Source organism: Schistocerca americana, chromosome 1 (genome assembly GCF_021461395.2).
Source record: "Schistocerca americana isolate TAMUIC-IGC-003095 chromosome 1, iqSchAmer2.1, whole genome shotgun sequence".
Lineage (NCBI taxonomy): Eukaryota > Metazoa > Arthropoda > Insecta > Orthoptera > Acrididae > Schistocerca > Schistocerca americana.
In genome coordinates, this window is record NC_060119.1 from 171,890,340 (window position 1) to 171,910,673 (window position 20,334).

Below are 20,334 nucleotides of genomic sequence, written 5' to 3' on the forward strand. Positions count from 1 at the left end.
CTGTGATAGAAACTATTGAATATGGGTAGTGGTGGATTAGAGCTGGTACTCCTATTGGAGAAGGAAGAAAGGAGAAGAAAGCCTATGAGTGTTAGCACTGAAGAAAGAAAGAAGACATACCCCAAGACTGATTGCCATACCAATCCCCACCCCAAGATTCCCTCCCTGACAAATTCTTCATTGAGGAGCTGGATGGTCAAGATGTTCAGCATACCTTACAGAACGGACTTTGTTGGCTTTACCTATGCAGGTCCCAAAATGTGATCCTAACATGCCCGATTGTGGGCCAGTGAAAAGATAGTAACAAAAAAATTTGTTTTGGTAATAGAGTATGGCTGGTGTAGTTGTACGGTTACCAGTGCAAATTTTTTATGAGGTAAGATCATCTTGGGCAGTGGTTCTCAGACTGTGGGGCACAACCCCCATGGCGGGTGCAAAAGGGGGGGGGGGGGGGAGGCACAGTATGTGTAATAATAAAGAAAAATCTTAGTAACAGACAATTAACATTTATCTTTTCCTTTGAACATAAAAAATGCTGTTGATTTGAATTGAATTTTGATGATTGGTGGCAATGAAACTGAAGTCATATTTTTAGCAGTATTTGAAATGATCAGGTTAGCTGGGCAATGTCACCAGTCAGTGGAATTGCCGATGGTCAGCTGCACTATGATTGTATCCTTAATTATTGTGCACAATGCAAGGTTTGTATTATGTATCTTGAAGCCTCGGGAGATACTTCAAGGGTGAAAACGAGAAGATATGATGAAAACTATTTATTGTTAGGCTTCATGAAAACTACAATCAGTCATGTGTAATTTGTTTAACCATTTTAACAGCTATAGCAGGAAGCCTAGTAAGTTAAAGAGACATCTTGAAGCCATACATTGTGAATTAATAGAGAGACATCTTGAAACCATACATTCTGAATTAATGGGTAAACCAAAAGAATTTTTGCCAGGAAACTATTGATAAATGTTTATTATCTACCCAGAAAATTTTTAATAAAACAATGATTGCGACTTCTAAGGTCTCTTTACCTTCTTTCCAGATTTCGCATAGTATTACAATTGCAAGAATCCACACACAGTTGCAGATACTCTAGTTTTACCAGAAGTTATTGATATAGTATTGACAATGTTTGGTGATTCATTTTCTCAATGGCTGCAAAGTATTCCTGTCTCGAATGATACAGTGAATAGATGACACAGTGAATTTCTGATGACTTATTTGAACAATTAATCAATAAATTGTGAACAATTATTTTGCATTTTAAGTGGATGAAGCAACTGATTTTCATGAAAGATGATAATTTGATTGCTCATGCTTATTTTGTTGATAAGTGTAACATTTGAGACAAATTGGTTTTTCTCTGAGTCAGTAGTGAAAACCACTACAGCTCAAAGACTTTTTGACGTGATCAATACTTTTTTAAATCAAAATCAAAATGACATGTCGTGGAATAGGTGCCCAGTATGCTCAATGGAGCTCACTCAGCGTCTGTAATTCATGGTGGACTGCAAGCGAAAGTGAAAGCTGTGAGCTTCTGATGCAGTGTGGACTCGCTCACGAAACATTGAGAGGCTCTGGCCACTAAAGAACTTAGCCCACCCGTTCATGAAGTGATGTAAATCGTTATGGAAACAGTTAATATTATTAAGGCAAAAGCTATAAATTCAAGGCATTTTAAAGTGCTGTGTAAGGGGGTGTGAGCTGAACACACTCAGTTGCTCTTTTTTAACAATATTCAGGATCTTTCAAAGGATAGAGTACTAAAAAGACTATTTGAACTGAGGTATTCTATTTTTTAAAGGAGAAAAGTCACTCTTCAGCATTTTTTCAGCCACAGAAGTATTGTATGGAACATGGCTTACCTCACTGACCTTTTTGAGAAACTAATTGTTCAGAACACTTCACTTCAAGATAATCAGGCAGCTGTAATATCTTGGAATGAAAAAGTGAAGGCATTCACAAAGAAATTTAGGGTGTGGCAACACCAAATGGAAAGTAGGTTAGTAGGTATGTTCCCTAGTCTACAGTCACTGTAAGAGGACACAAATTATCCGATACTTCCAATGGAGATAAAAGCCTGAATTATAATTGCGTAGGCTTCCGCAGCCAGAGTCAGTCGACATAAAAGTTTTCTGGGCATGGTACCGTGTCATAATGTAGCTAACTACTGCTGCTGGAGAAAAACCATTGTTTCGGCCACGGTTGCAGCGGCTTCTGGGTCTGCTGGCCAGAAGGAGGCCACTGCAACCATGGCCAAAACTTTGGTTTTTCTCCAGCAGCAACAGTTTTATACTTTATGACGCAGTACCATACTCAGAAAACATTTATGTCAAAAGCCTGAATTCATCATCATTTTGCGACATTGAAAGTTTGCTCCAAAATATATTTCAGCCACAATTTTGATAAAGTTAATTGGATTAAAAGTCCATTCAAAAATGCTCCTGGACCATCTTGTCTAGATATAAAAGGGCAAGAACGGTTTATGGAACTCAGTTGTGATACTTCACTGAAGAGTACGTTTAATGAAGTGTCTTTGTTGGAGTTTTGGATACATATTAGCAAGATATTACCTACGCTGAGGCACAACGTGATGGAGATCCTGACTCCTTTTGCAACAACTTACTTGTACAAGGCTGGCTTTCAGGGTTTTTGTCATCTATGAAGTTGAACAACCATTCAAGACTGAATGCAAGGAAAGAACTTCAAGCTACTGTTACTGCTATTACATCACATCCTGAGAAACTTTCTTGTCAAAATCAAATTAATCCATCACACTGAACTTTGTAATTTAAATTTGTAAAATTCTCTCGTAATGCTTGTTTGCTGAGTTGTAAATATTGCTCGTATCATAATTTCTGAGTAAATGAAAATGTGATAAAGATAAACAATTTGTTCTGTATTTTCATTATAATAATTCATGTTGTTTTGGTTTCTGTTGTGTAAGATCTTTCAAAATTGAATTTGATGAAACAGAGAGTAAGGCAAAGAAAATATAAAAAAATTACTATTGTTCTTGATTAAATGGGCTTGGGAGGGGGGGGGGGGGGGGGGGGGGGAGGCGCTGATACTATTTTTCCTCTTGAAGAGGAGCCCAAAGGAAAACAATTTGAGAACCACTAAACTAGGGGTTGGAATTACCCGATCACTTACAGTAGTTAATATACCACACAAAAATTATTACAAGTCCAGTACTACAAAATATCTGTATGACGATTACTGTTTTCTTGAATTTATGCATGGTGATGCACACATACATATTCAGTGAAAAAATATCTTTAAGTTTCCATTTAAGAACCTAATCAAGACTGTGTTGTTTGACTCAGAAAATTACTTTAAAAAATTTAAGTAATATTTACTCACTAATTAACTTAATTTTACCTCTGTGATAGTTCATGTCAGTCTTTGATGGAATAATCACTCTTGTGATTCTGATTCTCTGCATCTTATATTTGGTTTATATTACTAAGATATGATAATACAGGGTAGCGCACGATAAGTCACCTGATTGAATTTTGATCCTACAACTATACTATTGGGGCAATAGCTTTCAAATAGTACACTCATCTTCATGCAGTTTGTGGAAATTTCACCAGATGTCATTGCAAGTTCATTGTTCCATAGTGAGTCCACCATTTCGGTTTGCTGCAATGGCGGGCAAAGGACGGTTGAGAGCTTCGACCATAGATACTAATAGACTGGGCAAGCAGTGCGGCGGCTATACATCTGGCGTGGCTGCAACATAGAATCACGTGACTGTTGGCAGAACGTCGGCGGGAGTTCAAGGCAGCATTCTGATTCCTGATTTCACTTTCAGTATTCCTCAGTGGATTTCCTGCTAACTTCACCACATAAAATTCAGCTTATGTAAACACAGCTAGAAGTGATAAATTATTGCGTAACCACTGTACAAATTTAGTTTTACAGCCATTACTTCACAATGAACTGCTGAAACACTTTCGATGTTCGGCAATATATTCGCTGCGAATATTTGAGTGTTACCAATTATGAGATGCATTCTCTACTAACAATACGCGTTATGCACTGCATAAAATGTAAATATTGCGTGTGTGTGTTTTAGTGCCTTGGTTGTAGAAAGTGTTATAGACTTCATAAATCGGCATAAACAACGAAACCTGTAACGTTAACACACGTGTTCACATCGAATGTAACGAACTCAATTGTGTCTTTCACCCACAAAACGTAAAGCAGTTTCATTTGAAAGCTCGTTTTTGGTTTAAACAGTTTGTTTCGTAGGTGTATCAAATAAGATATCTACAAAATCAGTACTTACTTACATGAATACTTGTTCCACAGATCATGAATACGATACTTCGCAATGATGTGTCAGTTTAATGAAAGGTAGACCTATCATTACATGACAATTCTTCCAATCACTTATTTATACCTAAAAAATCGTCTACTGAGTAGGAGCTGTCATTCATAGATTCTTTTAGTTTGATTTTAAATGCTGGTTGGCTATCTGTCACGCTTTTAATGCTTTTTGGTAAATGACCAAAGATTTTTGTAGCAGCATATTATTTATCCCATACATTACAGCTTATTATCTGGAAACTAACATAGGCCATACAACTACCTTTTTGCAAATGGTATTCAGTATCTGTTTCTGATATTCGTATGTTTTGTAACTGGGAAGTACAAAATAAAACTAAACCCTGATGAGAAATCAAACCCCTAACTTGTTTTTGCAAATTGTTCTTTAAAATAATACCAGCATCATTCACCCCCTTTTTGTACCAAAGTCAGATTTAATCTAGGATAGTAAAAATCATCCTTTCTTCTTATGTAGTAGCAATGTACATTGCCATTGCTTTTGGAGTGGGAAGGGTTATTGGTAATAAATATATATATATATATATATCTCTCTCTCTCTCTCTCTCTCTCTCTCTCTCTCTCTCACACACACACACACACACACACACACACACAAAATATATATATATATATATATATATATATATATATATATATATATATATATATTCTTCAAAGTGCTTCGAACAGATGCGTGTGTGCACAGTAGGCTTGAAATCTTTTCGTTTCACTGCCTGTATCCACATCTGCCTGCGCCCTTCATCCTTTGGAAACCTATACGAAAGAGAAAAAGCAGCTTTGTAGCTTACCATTTCAAGAAATATATACCATTGCAATGTACGCCTGGAAACACACACAGCACTTCAATTTACGTAACTGTGGCGTTCTGGGTAAGGATATGATACACACAATAGCTTATCAGTATTCAAGAAATGCCGCTAAATTAAACTAATAATACTTACACGTGAAATTTAATGTTACTTCCCTTCACAAAACGCTCGGTACAACCATAAGCACAACAGGATACCACCATTGTTTTGCCAATAGTCACGTGGTATAGCAGTAGAGATGTTGGTGCCACGAAATATACGTCATGACCAGTCTACCAATATCTATGGTCGAAGGTTGAGAGTCACACAAAAGACAAAGATTGTGTTATTGTTCGCAGCGACGAACAATGTTACATTGACACAGAGAAGGTTTCTTGCTCCTTTCGGCACACAGTGGGCTCCCAGCTCACAGAAAATATGCAGATTACAAAAAAAAAATTTTTTTTGAAGATACTGGATCTGTTTTGGAGTATCAGCGGCCGCATGCACATACTGTACATTCGCCGCAAAACGTTGGAACAGTTCAAGTGGTTTTATCTCGTAGTCCAAGTAAATAAACAAGAAGAGCCAGTGCCGAGTTGGAAATTTCACGCCAATTTGTACAAAGAATTATTCAATCCAATCTTCGCTGGTATCCATACAAGATGACTTTTGTGCATAAGCTTACTGTGAGAGATAAGGAGTGGAGACTGCAGTTTGCAAGGTGGGCAATTGAGCAAGACCAAGAGGCAGTGCTAAACAACACATGTTTTTCTGACTACCGTATTTACTCGAATCTAAGCCGCACTCGAATCTAAGCCGCACCTGAAAAATGAGACTCGAAATAAGGAAAAAAAAAAAAAATTCCCGAATCTAAGCCGCACGAGAAATTTGAGACTCGAAATTCAAGGGCAGAGTAAAGTTTTAGGCAGCATCTCCAAATCGAAACAAAGTTGGTCCATTGTAATAATGAGACACAATTTAGGTCGAATGAATGACGATACAGCTACAGTAGTTTGGTTCGAGTCGTAAGCTTAGCAGTTAAGCTTTACCAGGTAGCCATTGCTATGCGTCAGGCGCTCCGTCCGTATTTATACGGGTACCCTTCCTTTTTCGCGTGCTTCGTCTGGTTTGAATCGATTGCTTATTTTGCTTTGATCTGATAAGTGCTGTTTTCTTTGTTATAGGTGTTTGCGTCACTCTAAGCTGAAAATGCATTACTGTACTGTGTCACGCATTGTTTGTCGCAGTCTGATAGTGCGTGTTTACGGCCTGTCGCCGCTCGCGGCATAGCTTGCTTTTGTGCGCGCTACTTGCCGCTTACAATTCAAAAAAAAGAGAGTGTAATCGTCTCACTAGCGAAACAATGGCAAGAGACTGCTATTTGTTGTTACTTACACTGCTGCTTTCTTTGATAATGATCAACAAGAACCAAATAATAGACTGCGTATGATAGAACATGTTCTGAACGAGAGTTAGGCGAAAATTTTCTCCGTTTGAAAATCTTAGCGGCCGGTTCTTTAGCACATCAAATTCTGCACAGAAATTAGTCATCTTAGAATTAAAAATCTAGTCAGTTGCCGTGCTTCATTTCTGACTGTATCACTATTAGGCATAAGAATAATACGAATATAAACATGACACGATACGTATATTCTTCCGCGTTTGCTGTTGTCTCACTCTAGATTCGTAGTTTATTAGGCAGACAGGATTTAAATGAGATAGCAGCAAACACGAAAGAAAACATGGCAAAATGTTTATATTCGTATTATTCTTATGGTGAAGAGAATACTGCATGTGATTCACATTTCATCAGGTTCCTATTAGCAACCATCTCTTCTCACAGGTAGGAAAAAATTCAGAAAGTAGAGTTGGCCATATTGACAAACATCCCAAACAGTCTTGCATGTCGGATTTTCGTAGTACATTGAAATTCTGCTACATTCGAAGATGAACAATACGGAATTTGTATTTACTTCGTTGGATAATGTATGAAAATGCAGTGGTCGAAACTCGGGGCGGAGAAAAAAAAGCTCGTCTTCCACCTTCTTTTTTTTTTTTTTTTTTTACTGACGCGGAGGTTTTGGCGCCAGTATTTATCTTTGTGCCTACGAAGCATGCCTGTGTAGCGCTACATATATTTGACGGCAGAAGTTAGTTGTGGCGGCACCTACCAACATTTTTCATAACTTCCACTTGCTTTGCACTCGATTCTAAGCCGCAGGCGGCTTTTTGTATTACGAAAACCGGAAAAAAGTGCGGCTTAGATTCTAGTAAATACGGTAATCTTATTTTTATGTGAATGGTGTTGTGAACAATTCTGTGCACGTGAACCATCGTGAATAATCCACATGAAAGACACCTACGGGGAGTAAGTGTGCATGTGGGTTGCGATGTGAAGCCATGGAATAATCGGTCCATTCTTCTTCAATGCTACAGTAACCAGTGAACACTATTTACACATGCTGCAAAACCAGTTATTTCCTCAACTCGTGGCCTCATGTCTTCCATTGCAGCAGGATGGAGCACGCCCCCATACTGCCAACATTGTGCTTGATGTCCTACACGAAAGACTTGGCCTTAGGGCATTGTCAAACAGATTTCCAGAACGTTATGCTGCATTAAGAATGTGGCTGCCCCACAGCCCGGACATTAACATTTAGGGGTTCCTTAAAGAGAAGGCGTACCACAGAAAACCTGAAAATGCAGTGCAACATAGGGCCATCATTGTTGAGTTATGCCATTCCAGAAGATGTGTGTTGGAGAGTCATCACAAATGCACATGTGCGATTTGAAGAAGTTGTAAACCAAAATGGCAGTCATATTGAACATGTGATTCATTAGGTTGTATTTCCAAGCTGTATTCTTTACTTCCACATCAGTGAATTACAAATCTTGTCAACAACAAATGTGTTATTCATGAAACAAATCAGGTGACTTATCGTGCACCACCCTATAGAAGGAAAATTCATTAATAGACAGTAGAGATGGCAAGAGTACAAGAAAATGCTGTGGGGGAAACAAAATATGAAAGGCTGAAGCAACTACGTCAGGACATGGCAGTCTCACTCCATCAAATAAGCAAAGATTGCACATTCTCCTGAGGGTCTAAATTTTTAACACCATATTGATGATACGTAAACCTTTTTGTTGATCTGTCCTGGGACCTTCAAAAACCAAACTTTAGGATGGGGAATCCAAACTGTTTTATATGGTCCATTGTAATGTGTGAAGAACTTACTGGTTTATTTCTTCAAGTTTTACAGTAAATAAATAAATCCCTAATAAGGCTAATGGTCCTCGGGTTAGAAAATAAAATAAAAAAATGCAAACATCTTAATAATCAGCTTATGAACTAAATAAAAGTCTTTCTGGTTCTGCCAATGGTTGTGTGAGGAACACCACATCAGCAGCAATGAAGTGTGCCCTCAGCATAAAATAACATAACCACCACACTAGTTTGAACAATAGATATGTCCTAAATCACATTAAACAATACACTTCGTACTAGCCATGCACTACCTTTAGATAATGTAGAATGTCAGAGATTACACAAAATCCATTACTCGTGAGCCTTTCTTTTCGTAGGCCATGATTCACATAACAGCTCATGTAATATGTACACCTGATTTAAACCTACCTCTGCACATCCATAAATCTTCACATTCTTATTATCATAAAGCTTAAAACTACCGTGCTCTTTAATATCTTTCTTATTAATCACTCTTCCTTGACAAGCACTGTGTTCCTGAGTAGAATCTTCATGAGCACATTCCTTATAAAATAAAGATTGTTGATATTCTGACTTAGAACACTCACTAGGACACCTATCATTGTCATTCACTGACGCTGTCTTAAATGTCTATGTAATATGAGTACAAGTATTAGTTTATAACTGGTCTAACCTATCAGATAAGGTTTCGATGGATTTGTTTATTTGTTCCTTCAAACTATTAAAAGTAAGTTAGGAACTAATCATTACATTTGAATCTTTAGTCTGTTCTAATACATTTAGCGTTTCTTCGATGTCTGAGATTTGCTCAATGTTCCATAAGGTCTTTCATTTGTTTCATATCATTATTTAATTCACAAAATTGTTCATTGACCTCATTTAGTACTTGATCACATTGATTTTTCACCTCTGTTTGCAACTCCCATTTTAAAGTTGTTGCAGCTGTCTGCAATTCTGAAATTTAAATATTACTGTTAGCTGTCATTATTTGAGTCAATTTTTAATTCAGTACTAGAGGTATTAAAGTTATTTCATAATGCTATAGAAGCCTTGCCATTGCCAGTTAATTCTTCCAACTTTCTAAATATTTCTGGCAAATTTCCCTCCATTCTAAGGGTAACCACAGGCATACAACATAGGCCTACTTCTAAGAAGAGATAGCTTAGTCTTGTTGCAGTGCCATATCACAAACATGAATTAGTAGTTTAAAAGAAAATCACTCATCCATAAATTGCTCAATGTTGAGTTATTATCACGCAAACCCACTCAAAAAAGTAGAAAACAAAGTGTTTATCACAATTATCACTTGCCAGAGTTGTGTAGAAGTGCATCTTCTTTTGATGAACTGCTGGTATGAAGGTAACCCCCTGCTATTTACATCGTGTCGTCTGACTTGAATTGATCGCCGAAGCTGGAAGGTTGGTGGGTTCTGGCGAGGCAGCACAGAAGGCCATTACTGATGTGTTTTAATGAAGCTGTCATGACAGTCGGAGATTGTACAAACTGCCCTCATTGCTCTTCTGACTCGTGGACTGATCAAACTTCTTCCAAGTTGGACTCCATTGGTGTAGTCAAAAATAACTGTTAACTGACTGATTACACATAATTTCTTCTCTTTTTTTGTGGTCAGTGTCTTTTTTAATAGCACTTACCCTGTAAATTATTGGTAGCTGTTGACACTCCTTGTAAAGGACAACAGCATATTGCTTGAATTTCTTCTAGATAATTAAAAAAAAATTCTTCTCATTATTGTACTCTGTCACAACTGTATTCAATTCCTTCACAAGGGCACCAAAACTGAGTGGTAAATTTCTTACTCAATCTTGTCATGGAACTGAGCCAGAATGGTATGTAATTTATATATTTTTGGAACTGAGCCAGAATGGTATGTAATTTATATATTTTTGGGTTACCCCTTGTTGTTGTGTAATATGTTCTCTGTGGTCGCCTATTTCATAAAATTAACTACTATCCATACCAGGTAGTAAAAATCTGGAAAACTGTGCTTCTGCTCTTGCTAATGAACTTCTCCTTGCACTGTCTTCGGTGTTAGAAGCTGAAAGACTGCTGGAATCGTTCTCATTTTTACGTATTGACCAACAATAGTTCTTGTTTCAACACCAATGTATGTAAGCATCTTTACACGTTTCACCAATTGTCATCAGATATGTATGCTACAGTAATATCTTGCAATCATATCACAAATGTTTGGAAATAAATATCATGTACAATAAGAACACATTTTGACAAGCAAAACTTTTTAAAACTTTTTTTTTGTTCTTGCTTCTATGACATCACTATTGTTATTATGAGTACTGTTCTTAGACGTCTGCAAAACACCTCCAAGCTGCAGCATCGAAGAACAAGTGGCCCATAGCAGGTGGACATGCGAAACCCTTCATCCTGTCTTGCGGATGTGCTGCGCCCATGTACCTTGTATTAGCTGCACATAATAATAAAACATTGCTCTGACAATATGCTGTGTGAAACTTAACTATTAATAAAAGTGTTCATTAAATGTCATAATCATCTTTCATTGTTTAGAAGGGCAAAGAGCGTAACTGACTGTTCTCCCTAAAGTAATGAACACACCTCAAACTGTATAGATCTAAAATACAACATGATCTTAACTACTCCCTTGTACACCAATGGGTCATCTCCCTGTTGTCTGATAAATCCAGGAACAACACAATCCAAGCAGTCTCCCCTCAGTGTATGTATAGATATAGTAAACAACATGATCTAATCAATCCTCTATGTAAGTATACCATCACTCTGTGTATTAATATCAAATTAATTACACTCATGATTAAAACACATAGGACATTCTTAACAAATAGTAAATAGAAGGAGAGGCTCAAAATAAAACATAGTAATAAAATAATGGAAAATCTGGGATTTAATAAAGCAATATTATGAAAAGAATAGATTGCTACTCACCTTATAGTGGAGATGATGAGTCCCAGCGGGGCACAACAACATTGTTTGACAGTCTTTTTGTTGTGTCTATCTGTGACTCAACATTTCTGCTATGCGGTGAGTAGCAGTCAATTTCATAATATTGTCAAAAGTAGTAGTAGTAGTAGTAGTAGTAGTAGTAGTAGTAGTAGTAAGAAAAAATTAAGCAAACAGATCTAACCCATACCAAATAATTTAAAAATCAAAACAAAATGTAGGAAAATCATTGTAAAAATACAACAAATCACAAATGCTAAAGTGTAAATATACACACCAACAAATAATTATTAAAAAAGAAAAACACATAGCAGGTATCTGTGTCTCACCCCAATCCCCCAACACAATCGTGCACCAAGTACTGCCCTCTGTCTCCATCCCCAATCCCCCGGCTCCCCCCTCCCCCCCCCCCCCCCCCCCCCCAGAAAAAAAAAAAAACCACAAGAATTGGATGTCCCGTGTAGCACATATCTCAAAATCATCTATAATTAAAACAAAAAAACGTAGAGGGCGCCATCTACATCACATATGACATGACAGTTCAAAAGGTGCATGGGTGCCTTGTGTTGTTATCACAAGACCCAAGATGTCACAGGCAGTACTTTCTAGTGTTTTTTCCATCTAAAAATGGCATGATGATACTGTAAGTGTCTGCTATTGAAACAGTGAACAACCACTTCATTCCTTGATTGTAAGAAGAGATAATGCAGTATGATCTGTGCATTGAATTCATTTAACAATATTATAAAAAGGATAGCTGCTACTCAATATTTAGCAGAGATGCTGAGTCACAGATAGACACGACAAAAAAGACTGTTAGAAAGTGAGCTTCAGCCAACAAGACTTGTAGGAAATAGATAAAGTGCTGTTTGTGGCAATATACAGGGATGAGATGAAGAGAGATTAGAGCAGCTTATTTATTGGCTTCAATCACTAAAATGTCAAATCAAACCTATTCACTTTTGGGTGCCTCTATAGGAAGGTATTAAATTCATTGTAAGACAGTTATTTTGTACTAAGTGTTCTGTCCATATATATTAACGTAACTAGCATATGTTTATTTTGGCTATGAAATTTTGCTTGCAAATAGTTTACTCTCTTACATAAATTTGTTTATAAAAATGGTAGGCATAAAAGATGATGACTTACTCCAGAGTGTAACATTCCTTTCAAATTTGCTGCAGATTCTTCCATCTTAAATCTCATTATTTCAGTATATAAGTGTATTTCTCTTGACATTTCATTTTGATATTTTTTTTTTTTTTTTTTAAATAAGTCCAATGGCGCAATTAAACACGGAACTTTTTTCAGCTGACACAACAAAATTATTCAGGATGGGTTCTATTGCTATGGAAGAATATGAACTGATGAAGGACTCAAAGTACAGAGTGTAAGTATTAAGAACACAGTAAGAAAATATTTATATTGTAGTCTTTAAGGGAAAAAATGTTATCACTGTTACTATGAGTGTGTTAGTTTGGTTATTTGCGTGTTCCATTGAGCATAATAGTGACCTCTGACTGTGATGCACATAGTCAGTTTACAATTATAGTTCACTTTCACATTGAAAAAAATGACAAAGTGTGAATCATTTACATGATATACATATCTACATCTACAATCCATATTTTGCAAACCTCTATGAAGTGCAAGACAGAAGGTAATCTCCTTTGTATTAGTTATTAGGACCTATTCCCATTCCATTCATGTATGGAGCATGGGAAGAATGTTTAAATGCCTCTGTGTGTGCTGTAATTACTTTATTATTGTCTTCATGGGCCTCACATGAGCGATACTTAGGAGATTTTAGTATATTCCTAGCATCACTGAAAGCCAGTTCTTCCAACTTCGTAAGGAGGTCTTCTCAGGATAATTTCTGCCTGTCTTCAGTTGGCCACCAGTTCATTTTCTTCAGCAACTCTGTGACACTCTCCTTTATCGGTCAAACAAACTTGTGCCCTTTCATGCAGCGCTTTTCTGTATATGTTTAATATCCCCCGTTAGTTCTATTTGGTTGTGGTCCCACACATTTGAACAAGATTCTGGGATGGGCCACACATGTGATATGTAAACAATCTTGTTTGTAAACTTACTGCATTTCCCTAGTATTCTGCTGATAAACTAAAATCTGCCACGTGCTTTAGTTTTTAACCGCCTGCCACCCTGGTTACTGAAGAAGCCCGGAGTGATTTTAGATTTATTGCAGTACAAGAGAGATTGCACTCCTGCCACCGTTTTTAATGCAGCATTTTCTGCCATTTCATCTGAGCACCACGACTATGTAGCTGTTTTTACGGATGGGTCGAAACAAGGGGATTCTGTTGGTTGCTCAGTTGTTTTTCCATATTGTGTCCTCAAGGTCCGACTGCCTCAGACTTTTACTGTCTTTGATGCAGAATTGTTTGTGATCTTGCGGGCACTGGAGCACATGAGACATTCTTCCTCTCCTAAATTTCTTGTCTGTTTCGATTCACTCAGTGCCCTTCACTCATTGCAATGTTTGTATGCGGCAGACAAAATTGTCCAGACCATCCAGGATGCCCTCCTCCGACTACAGCGACTGGGGAAAGTTGTAGCTTTTTGCTGGGTTCCGGGGCACATTGGCATTGCTGGGAATGAAAGGGCAGATCTCACAGCCAAGGAGGCGTGTCTCGCCCCACAAGTATCTCAGTGTGCTATCCCCTTGCACGCACTCACCTCGCTGTTGAGCTCACGGGTCATGCGTCGGTGGGAGGATGAGTGGCTGGAAGTGACTGACAATAAGCTCCGTATAGTCAAGCCCACAATGCGTGTGTGGTGTACTTCCTTTCAGCCCCATCGACGGGACGAGGTTCTCCTCACTCGGCTTCGAATAGGCCACAGCCCCATGACGCATGGCTTCCTTCTCCAGCGAGAGGACCCTCCAATGTGTGGTGCTTGCGGCGTCCAGGTCACTGTGCGCCACGTTTTATTGGATTGCGTTTTATTTTCTGACCAGTGGGTCGCGGCTGACTTGCCAGCGGACCTGCCATCTCTTTTAGGCAACACTCGGACAAATGTGGCTAAAGTTTTAAAGTTCTGTGCCCTGTCAAATGTTTTTACAAAGATTTTAGAGAGAGGATTTTAATTTGCTCACTGTGTGACAAGCTCGCCCATATTTTATGTAAGTGGCCAGCCAATAACAATTTCCTGTGACATTCTTGTTGCTATGTTTCCCCTTTCCTTAGGTTTTACTTTCTTAGGTAGCATTTTCCTTCTTTTCCTGCTTTGTTTGAGTGTGTGCTTTAGTTTTCTTAGGTCTGTCCACAATCGTTCCTTTTAATGTGTGTCAGGGCCCTGATGACCTCGATGTTGAGCGCCCATAAGCCCCAACACACCACCACCTTTAGTTATGAGAGAGTCTTTTGATTGTTCCATTTCATATCCATACAAAGTGTTACACCCTGGTGTTTGTATGAATTGACCGGTTCCATCTTTGGCTTGTTGGTGCTGTAGTCATAATAATCTACATTTTCTTTGTTTATCAAAATGCACAATTATACATTCTTGAACATTTAAAGCAACTTGTCAAACTTTGCATAACTTTCAAATCTTATCAAGAACTGGTTGAATAGCCGTACAGCTTTTTTCAGGCATTACATCATTACAAACAGCTGCCTCGTCTGCAGAAAGACTGAGGTTATTATTAATATTGTCTGCAAGATCATTAATATTCAACATGAAAAGCAAGGGTCTCAAAACACTTCCCTGGGCCACACCCAAAATTACTTCTTCATCTGTACTGCATCCTCCCCACCAAAAAATCCTTGATCCAGTCACAAATTACACTTAATACTCCTTCCTACCATAATATTCATTATAAATGCAGATATGATACTGAGTCAAATGCTTTACAGGAATCAAGAAATACTGCACCCACCTGTTTGCCTTGACCCGTGGCTTTCAAGATACCCTGTAAGAAAAGTGCAAGTTGGGTTTTACACGATTGCAGTTTTCAGAATTCTGCTCTAGATATCTCATTACGTTTGAGCTCAGAATATGTTCTTAGTTCTATAACAGTTGAATATCAGAGATATTGGACAGTAGTTTTGTGGAACAATTTTGGCGCACTGGTTGCAGACAGTTGTGACCAGTGCCTTCTTCTAACTACCGGGCACAGTTTTTTGTTCGTGTTGTCAACAGCAAATTAAAGTTAAAGGAGGAGCTAACTCAGCTGCAAATTCATTATGGAAACTGATAGGGATTCCATCAGGCCCTGGAACTTTGTTCAGTTTTAGCAGTTTCAGCTGTTCTCAGCCATCACTGTCACTAATGTCTATATCATTCATTCCTGCAGTGGTGTGAGAATTAAACTGGGGTGATATCCCTAGATTTTGATTTGTAAAGGAAAATTTTAAAACTGAGTTCAACATTTCTGCTTTTGTTTTGCTACCCTCAGTTTCAGTTTGTTTGTCTTATCCATGAGTCTCTAGACACTGACTTTGGTACCAGTAACAGCTTTCACCTACGGCCATAATTTCTTTGGATTTTCTTGGAGATCATTTGATAGTATTCTGCTACAGTAGTCATTAAAGGCTTCAAGCTTTGCCCTCTTGGCAGCAGAACACATTTCATTCAGCATCTCCTTATCTCTAGCCATATGTTACGTTTTATGTGTCTTGTGCAGTAGTCTGTTCCTTTAGAGGCTTCTTTAGAGTGACTGTATGCCTTGGAGAGTTCTTCCCATCGTGAACTGTTCTACAACGTACATATCTATCAAGTGCATGGTCAACTATTCTTCTAGACCTGAGCCACAGTTCTACTGCACGATCCTGTCCAGAACTAAATGTTTGCAGTTCCTTAGTGAAATGTGACATTACTGTCTATTTATCTAGTTTGCTGAAAATGTAAACCCTTCTACTTGTTTTAATTGCCCTTTATACTTTGATAAACTTCATTACTACAACGGCCTTATGAACATTGATACCAGTTGCTATGTAGACATTGTCACAGAGGTGAAATCAGTTTATTGCTATTTGATCCAGTGTATTTATATCATGAGTGGGCTGCTGAAAACGATGTAGTTACTTCTCAGAGAATGCTTTTATTAATGTTTTACAGAACAACTTATCACACTACTTACAACATTTTAATTTTATGAATTGATGTTGGATGATTAAAGTCTCCTCCAATGATGACAGTACAATTAGGGTGTTTATGCACTAGTAAACATAGGTTGTGTCTGAAGTTTTCAGTTACTTCTGGAGTTGAGTATGGTGGCCAATAGAAGGATCTAATCGTAATTTTATGCATAGTCATAATACTGAGTATTGACCAGAGAATCCCACATGCAGTTTTTATTTCTATCTCAGTGGATTTGAGTTTCTTGTTTACCATGACAAATATACCATCTCCATTTACCATTAGCTCATCCTTCCCATACATGCTTAAATTTCCCCATATATCTCATTCTTTTAATTTCAGGTTTTATTCGCTTTTTGAACCTAGTATAATGTGAACTCCACAGCTTTTTAGGATTGCTCCAAACCCTGTCACTTTGCTATGAATGCGATGGCAGTTAGTCAGTAGGATTTTAATACTATTGCCTCTAGGGGGCATTTTTTTGGATCTTACACTGACAGTTCTGGGTTTCCTATGACTATCATTATCTGGACTGGATGGCAATTTGCCTAATGTAAAAAAATCCTTCTGTGCACCCCACATGTGATCCTGAAAGTTGCCTAAAGTAAATAATCCTTCAGTGCACCCCGCATGTGATCTGAAGTGTAATGCACACTTGTCCCATTTAGGGGTACCCCACAGTTCTCAACTTAACGGTGCATGTCTAGGAATTCACAGCATAGTCTTCAATGTCTCTGGTTCAGTCCCTCCACTTGACTGAGAGCAAGAGGGTTATGATCAGTTCTGGGAACAATGCTTCAAATTGAATACTTTGAATCTCTGTGTGTAAGGTTGGCCTTCTGAATCTTCTCTGCCGGTCATCATAAGGGCCCAAGTACGACCTCATAGCTCAGACGATAGGCATTGCTTGTTCCAATGTGACTACAATCGGTAGTTGGTTACATCTTTTCCCTCAACAACTGCTGGAACAGCCTCTCCAACATGCTGATTGATGCCCGAAGGGATAAATAGTGAGTGTGCACCTGGTGTTTCTTTCCATCCCTTGCTTTCATTTTCGTAAAGTGTACCATTATTTGCCATATGTTTGAAGTGAAGTGCTGACAATTAAAAGAACCCACTCTTTTGCTCAATATTAGAAAACTGTACCAGGTTGTACAGTGCTCATCACTGGTTCAAAAACAATGCATTTACCTGGGTAAGGCATCATCAGATTACCTCATGTGATGTTTTGCTTTTGCTACCTCTTGACACAGAGCACAGCAGGTTTCCCAACAGGTGAATTGAGTCTCATAAATAAAGTGATATTGTGCTGAACTCTCTCTCTCTCTCTCTCTCTCTCTCTCCAGTAAAGTGTGTTCAGAAAAGAATAAATATACAGTCACCTGTTTCCGTCATAAAGACATGACATCTTACAGAAATGCTTTCTGTTTCTAGGTTCTTGCACTACCGAAATTCATTTACTCAAATGTCGTCTCATGCTTTTTGGCAACACACTCATCATTGTGACATAATACCTGTAGGTACTGCTATTAGACACAATCCATGTAACATACTGAATATACTGTTGATATCTGGATAAGAACATTAGATGTGCCAACCTGTAGTGGCAGAAGTTGTCTTGTCCAGAAAGGTCTGCATGTTTGTGATACTGTTTAATATGTCACATTGTTACCAAAAATTGCTCACCACCAAAACTTCATTGTAGACCACAGTTGGAGAACCGTCTCCATGACAGTGTGCTGATTGGCCCCTGATGCTGTCTGATTGCGGAGGACTGGGATCCAAACATTTGTGAAGCCACTCATGTTTTTGTTTTATGAGGTTTCCTCAAATCAGTTATGTTGATTGCCATGATATTTTCCTTGGAAAGGTCATTGTTTATTTCTTTTGCCATCCGTATCCTTTGTGAGCTTATGCCTTGTATTTACTAATCTCTTTACCAACAGTTCATTAAACCCATCTCCCTTTTATTTTTGGCCCTTGAAAACAGAGCTAATATATACTTGAGAATGGATGGTACCAATGTTCTATTTGGGTAACTTCATGTCGTGATAAGTGCACTTCCTGCTGGTCTAATTAGACTTAAGTGGAATTAATTTCACTGTCACAGGTTTCATTTATGTATAGTTTTCCAAACACCTTAGGTCAGTGGACTTCCAACATTGTTTCCACTCTTTACTAAGAATGCACAATTAAATATTTTTACTTATTGTTATTGAGTTTATTCCAAACACTGCATTGAGAAGCTCTTAGAAGGTCTTCGACTGATTGCAGCACTATTGCCGGCTTTCAACTACAAAGCACTAATGGCTGCAGTCAGAAACAGTAGCCATTTATGGACGTTTGACAATGAAGTGATGCCATACAGATGTTTACAAAATTGCATCACGTTATTAGTTGAGGTAGTCCCTCGAAGCTATCATGCCCAGCCCACTGCAAATGTCAGGGATCAACTTTTCTGACTCAACTTTGGAAGGCAGAATGGCTGGCCTGTACTTACTTTCAGGAGGTGAAGCATGGGTACTACTTGTTTCATAACAGTTTCTACAAATGTGATGCCTTTTTGATGTCACACACAGTATCAATGAGTGCTTGATAGGCTGTCGACTTTAGTTAGCATTCGATACGAACATCTCACAAGATTTCATGCGGGCATACCAGAGATGATTTAAAAAAAAAAAAAACTTGGAGTGTTTTATTATAATTATTGCTGTAATAAAATGTCACATAATGATTTATCGGCAACTTATGCCTTCATATAAGAGTGCTCTCTTTGGAATGAGTTATTATTGTCAATAATTTACAAATTAAGAACGAAACTAACTTGTTTTGTGATTTGCAGTATGCCATTTCAAAGTAATGGAGCATTGAAAACTTATCACAAACACATCACCATTGTTATTAAATGTCACTTAATAATGCATCAATGATACAATTCTTCAAGATAGAATATGACGACCAAGACTGGAGTTAAACATCACATGGTTAAGTGCTAGCATAATGAATAACATCACAGTTTCTGGAATCAAAAGTAGTTGATTTGCATCCTGTTACATGCATTTTTTTTTTCATGTTAGCGTTGTTAACACATTCTATTATTTCCTTATGAATATAATACAAGTATTTTCTGCAATATTTACATTCGTCTGATCTGAGAATGAGGGATGAAATAAATATTTAGTGATTTCCTAAGATGTGGTCAGGCAGGAACCGCAGAGGACAGTTTAAATTGCTGCAACTAAAAAAAGCAACAATAAACTTCATATTCTTCCTTCTCACAAATATTTGGCTCTTTATTTTTTAATGTGTGCCGCATATCGAATGTGTGGTTAGTCAGGAACCTAAGAGAACACTTTAAATTGCTGTTTATTTTCGAATGTGTGGTGTTTACTGAGGGTGTGGCTAGACAGGAACCTAAGATACAGCTTTAATTGCTGTGACTGAAATGATTTATATTGTGCCTTTTCACTAATATTTGGCTTTGTATTTCCAAATATGTAGCAATTTCTGAGTGTATGATTAGATTGGAAACTAAGTGTTCAGCTTTGAATGCTGCGACTAAAATGAGCTGCAATAAAATTTGTATTTTTCTTCTCACAAATATATGTCTCTTTATTTCTGAATATGTAGCGACTTTCAAATGTGTGGTTAGGCAGGAACCTAAAATGACAGCTTAAATTGCTGCAAGCGAATCGAGAAGTAATACTCATAAATTCTTCTTCGTCACAAAGTTGATAGCCAGTCATGTGGCCGTCGATATTGTGCGTGACATCAAAATGATGTCACAGTTGTTGGAATTATTGTGAAATGAGCATAACCTGCCCAGAGGTGATGGAGTGAAATATAAAGATAGAATGAGGAGAAGAGAAATAGAAGTGAAATAAATGGTGTGATTAA

At 37.8% G+C, this 20,334-nt stretch overlaps 1 protein-coding gene across 1 annotated transcript in view; it reads left to right on the forward strand.

Moving 5' to 3' along the window:
• The window catches only part of LOC124566579 (protein dopey-1 homolog), a 378,074-nt gene that overhangs the window by 31,655 nt on the left and 326,085 nt on the right, over positions 1-20,334 (forward strand). Inside the window, exon 2 of the mRNA XM_047131121.1 lies at positions 12,649-12,727. Coding sequence (XP_046987077.1) covers positions 12,672-12,727 — 56 coding nt within the window. The 5' untranslated portion in view covers positions 12,649-12,671. The remainder of the gene's footprint in view (positions 1-12,648; positions 12,728-20,334) is intronic.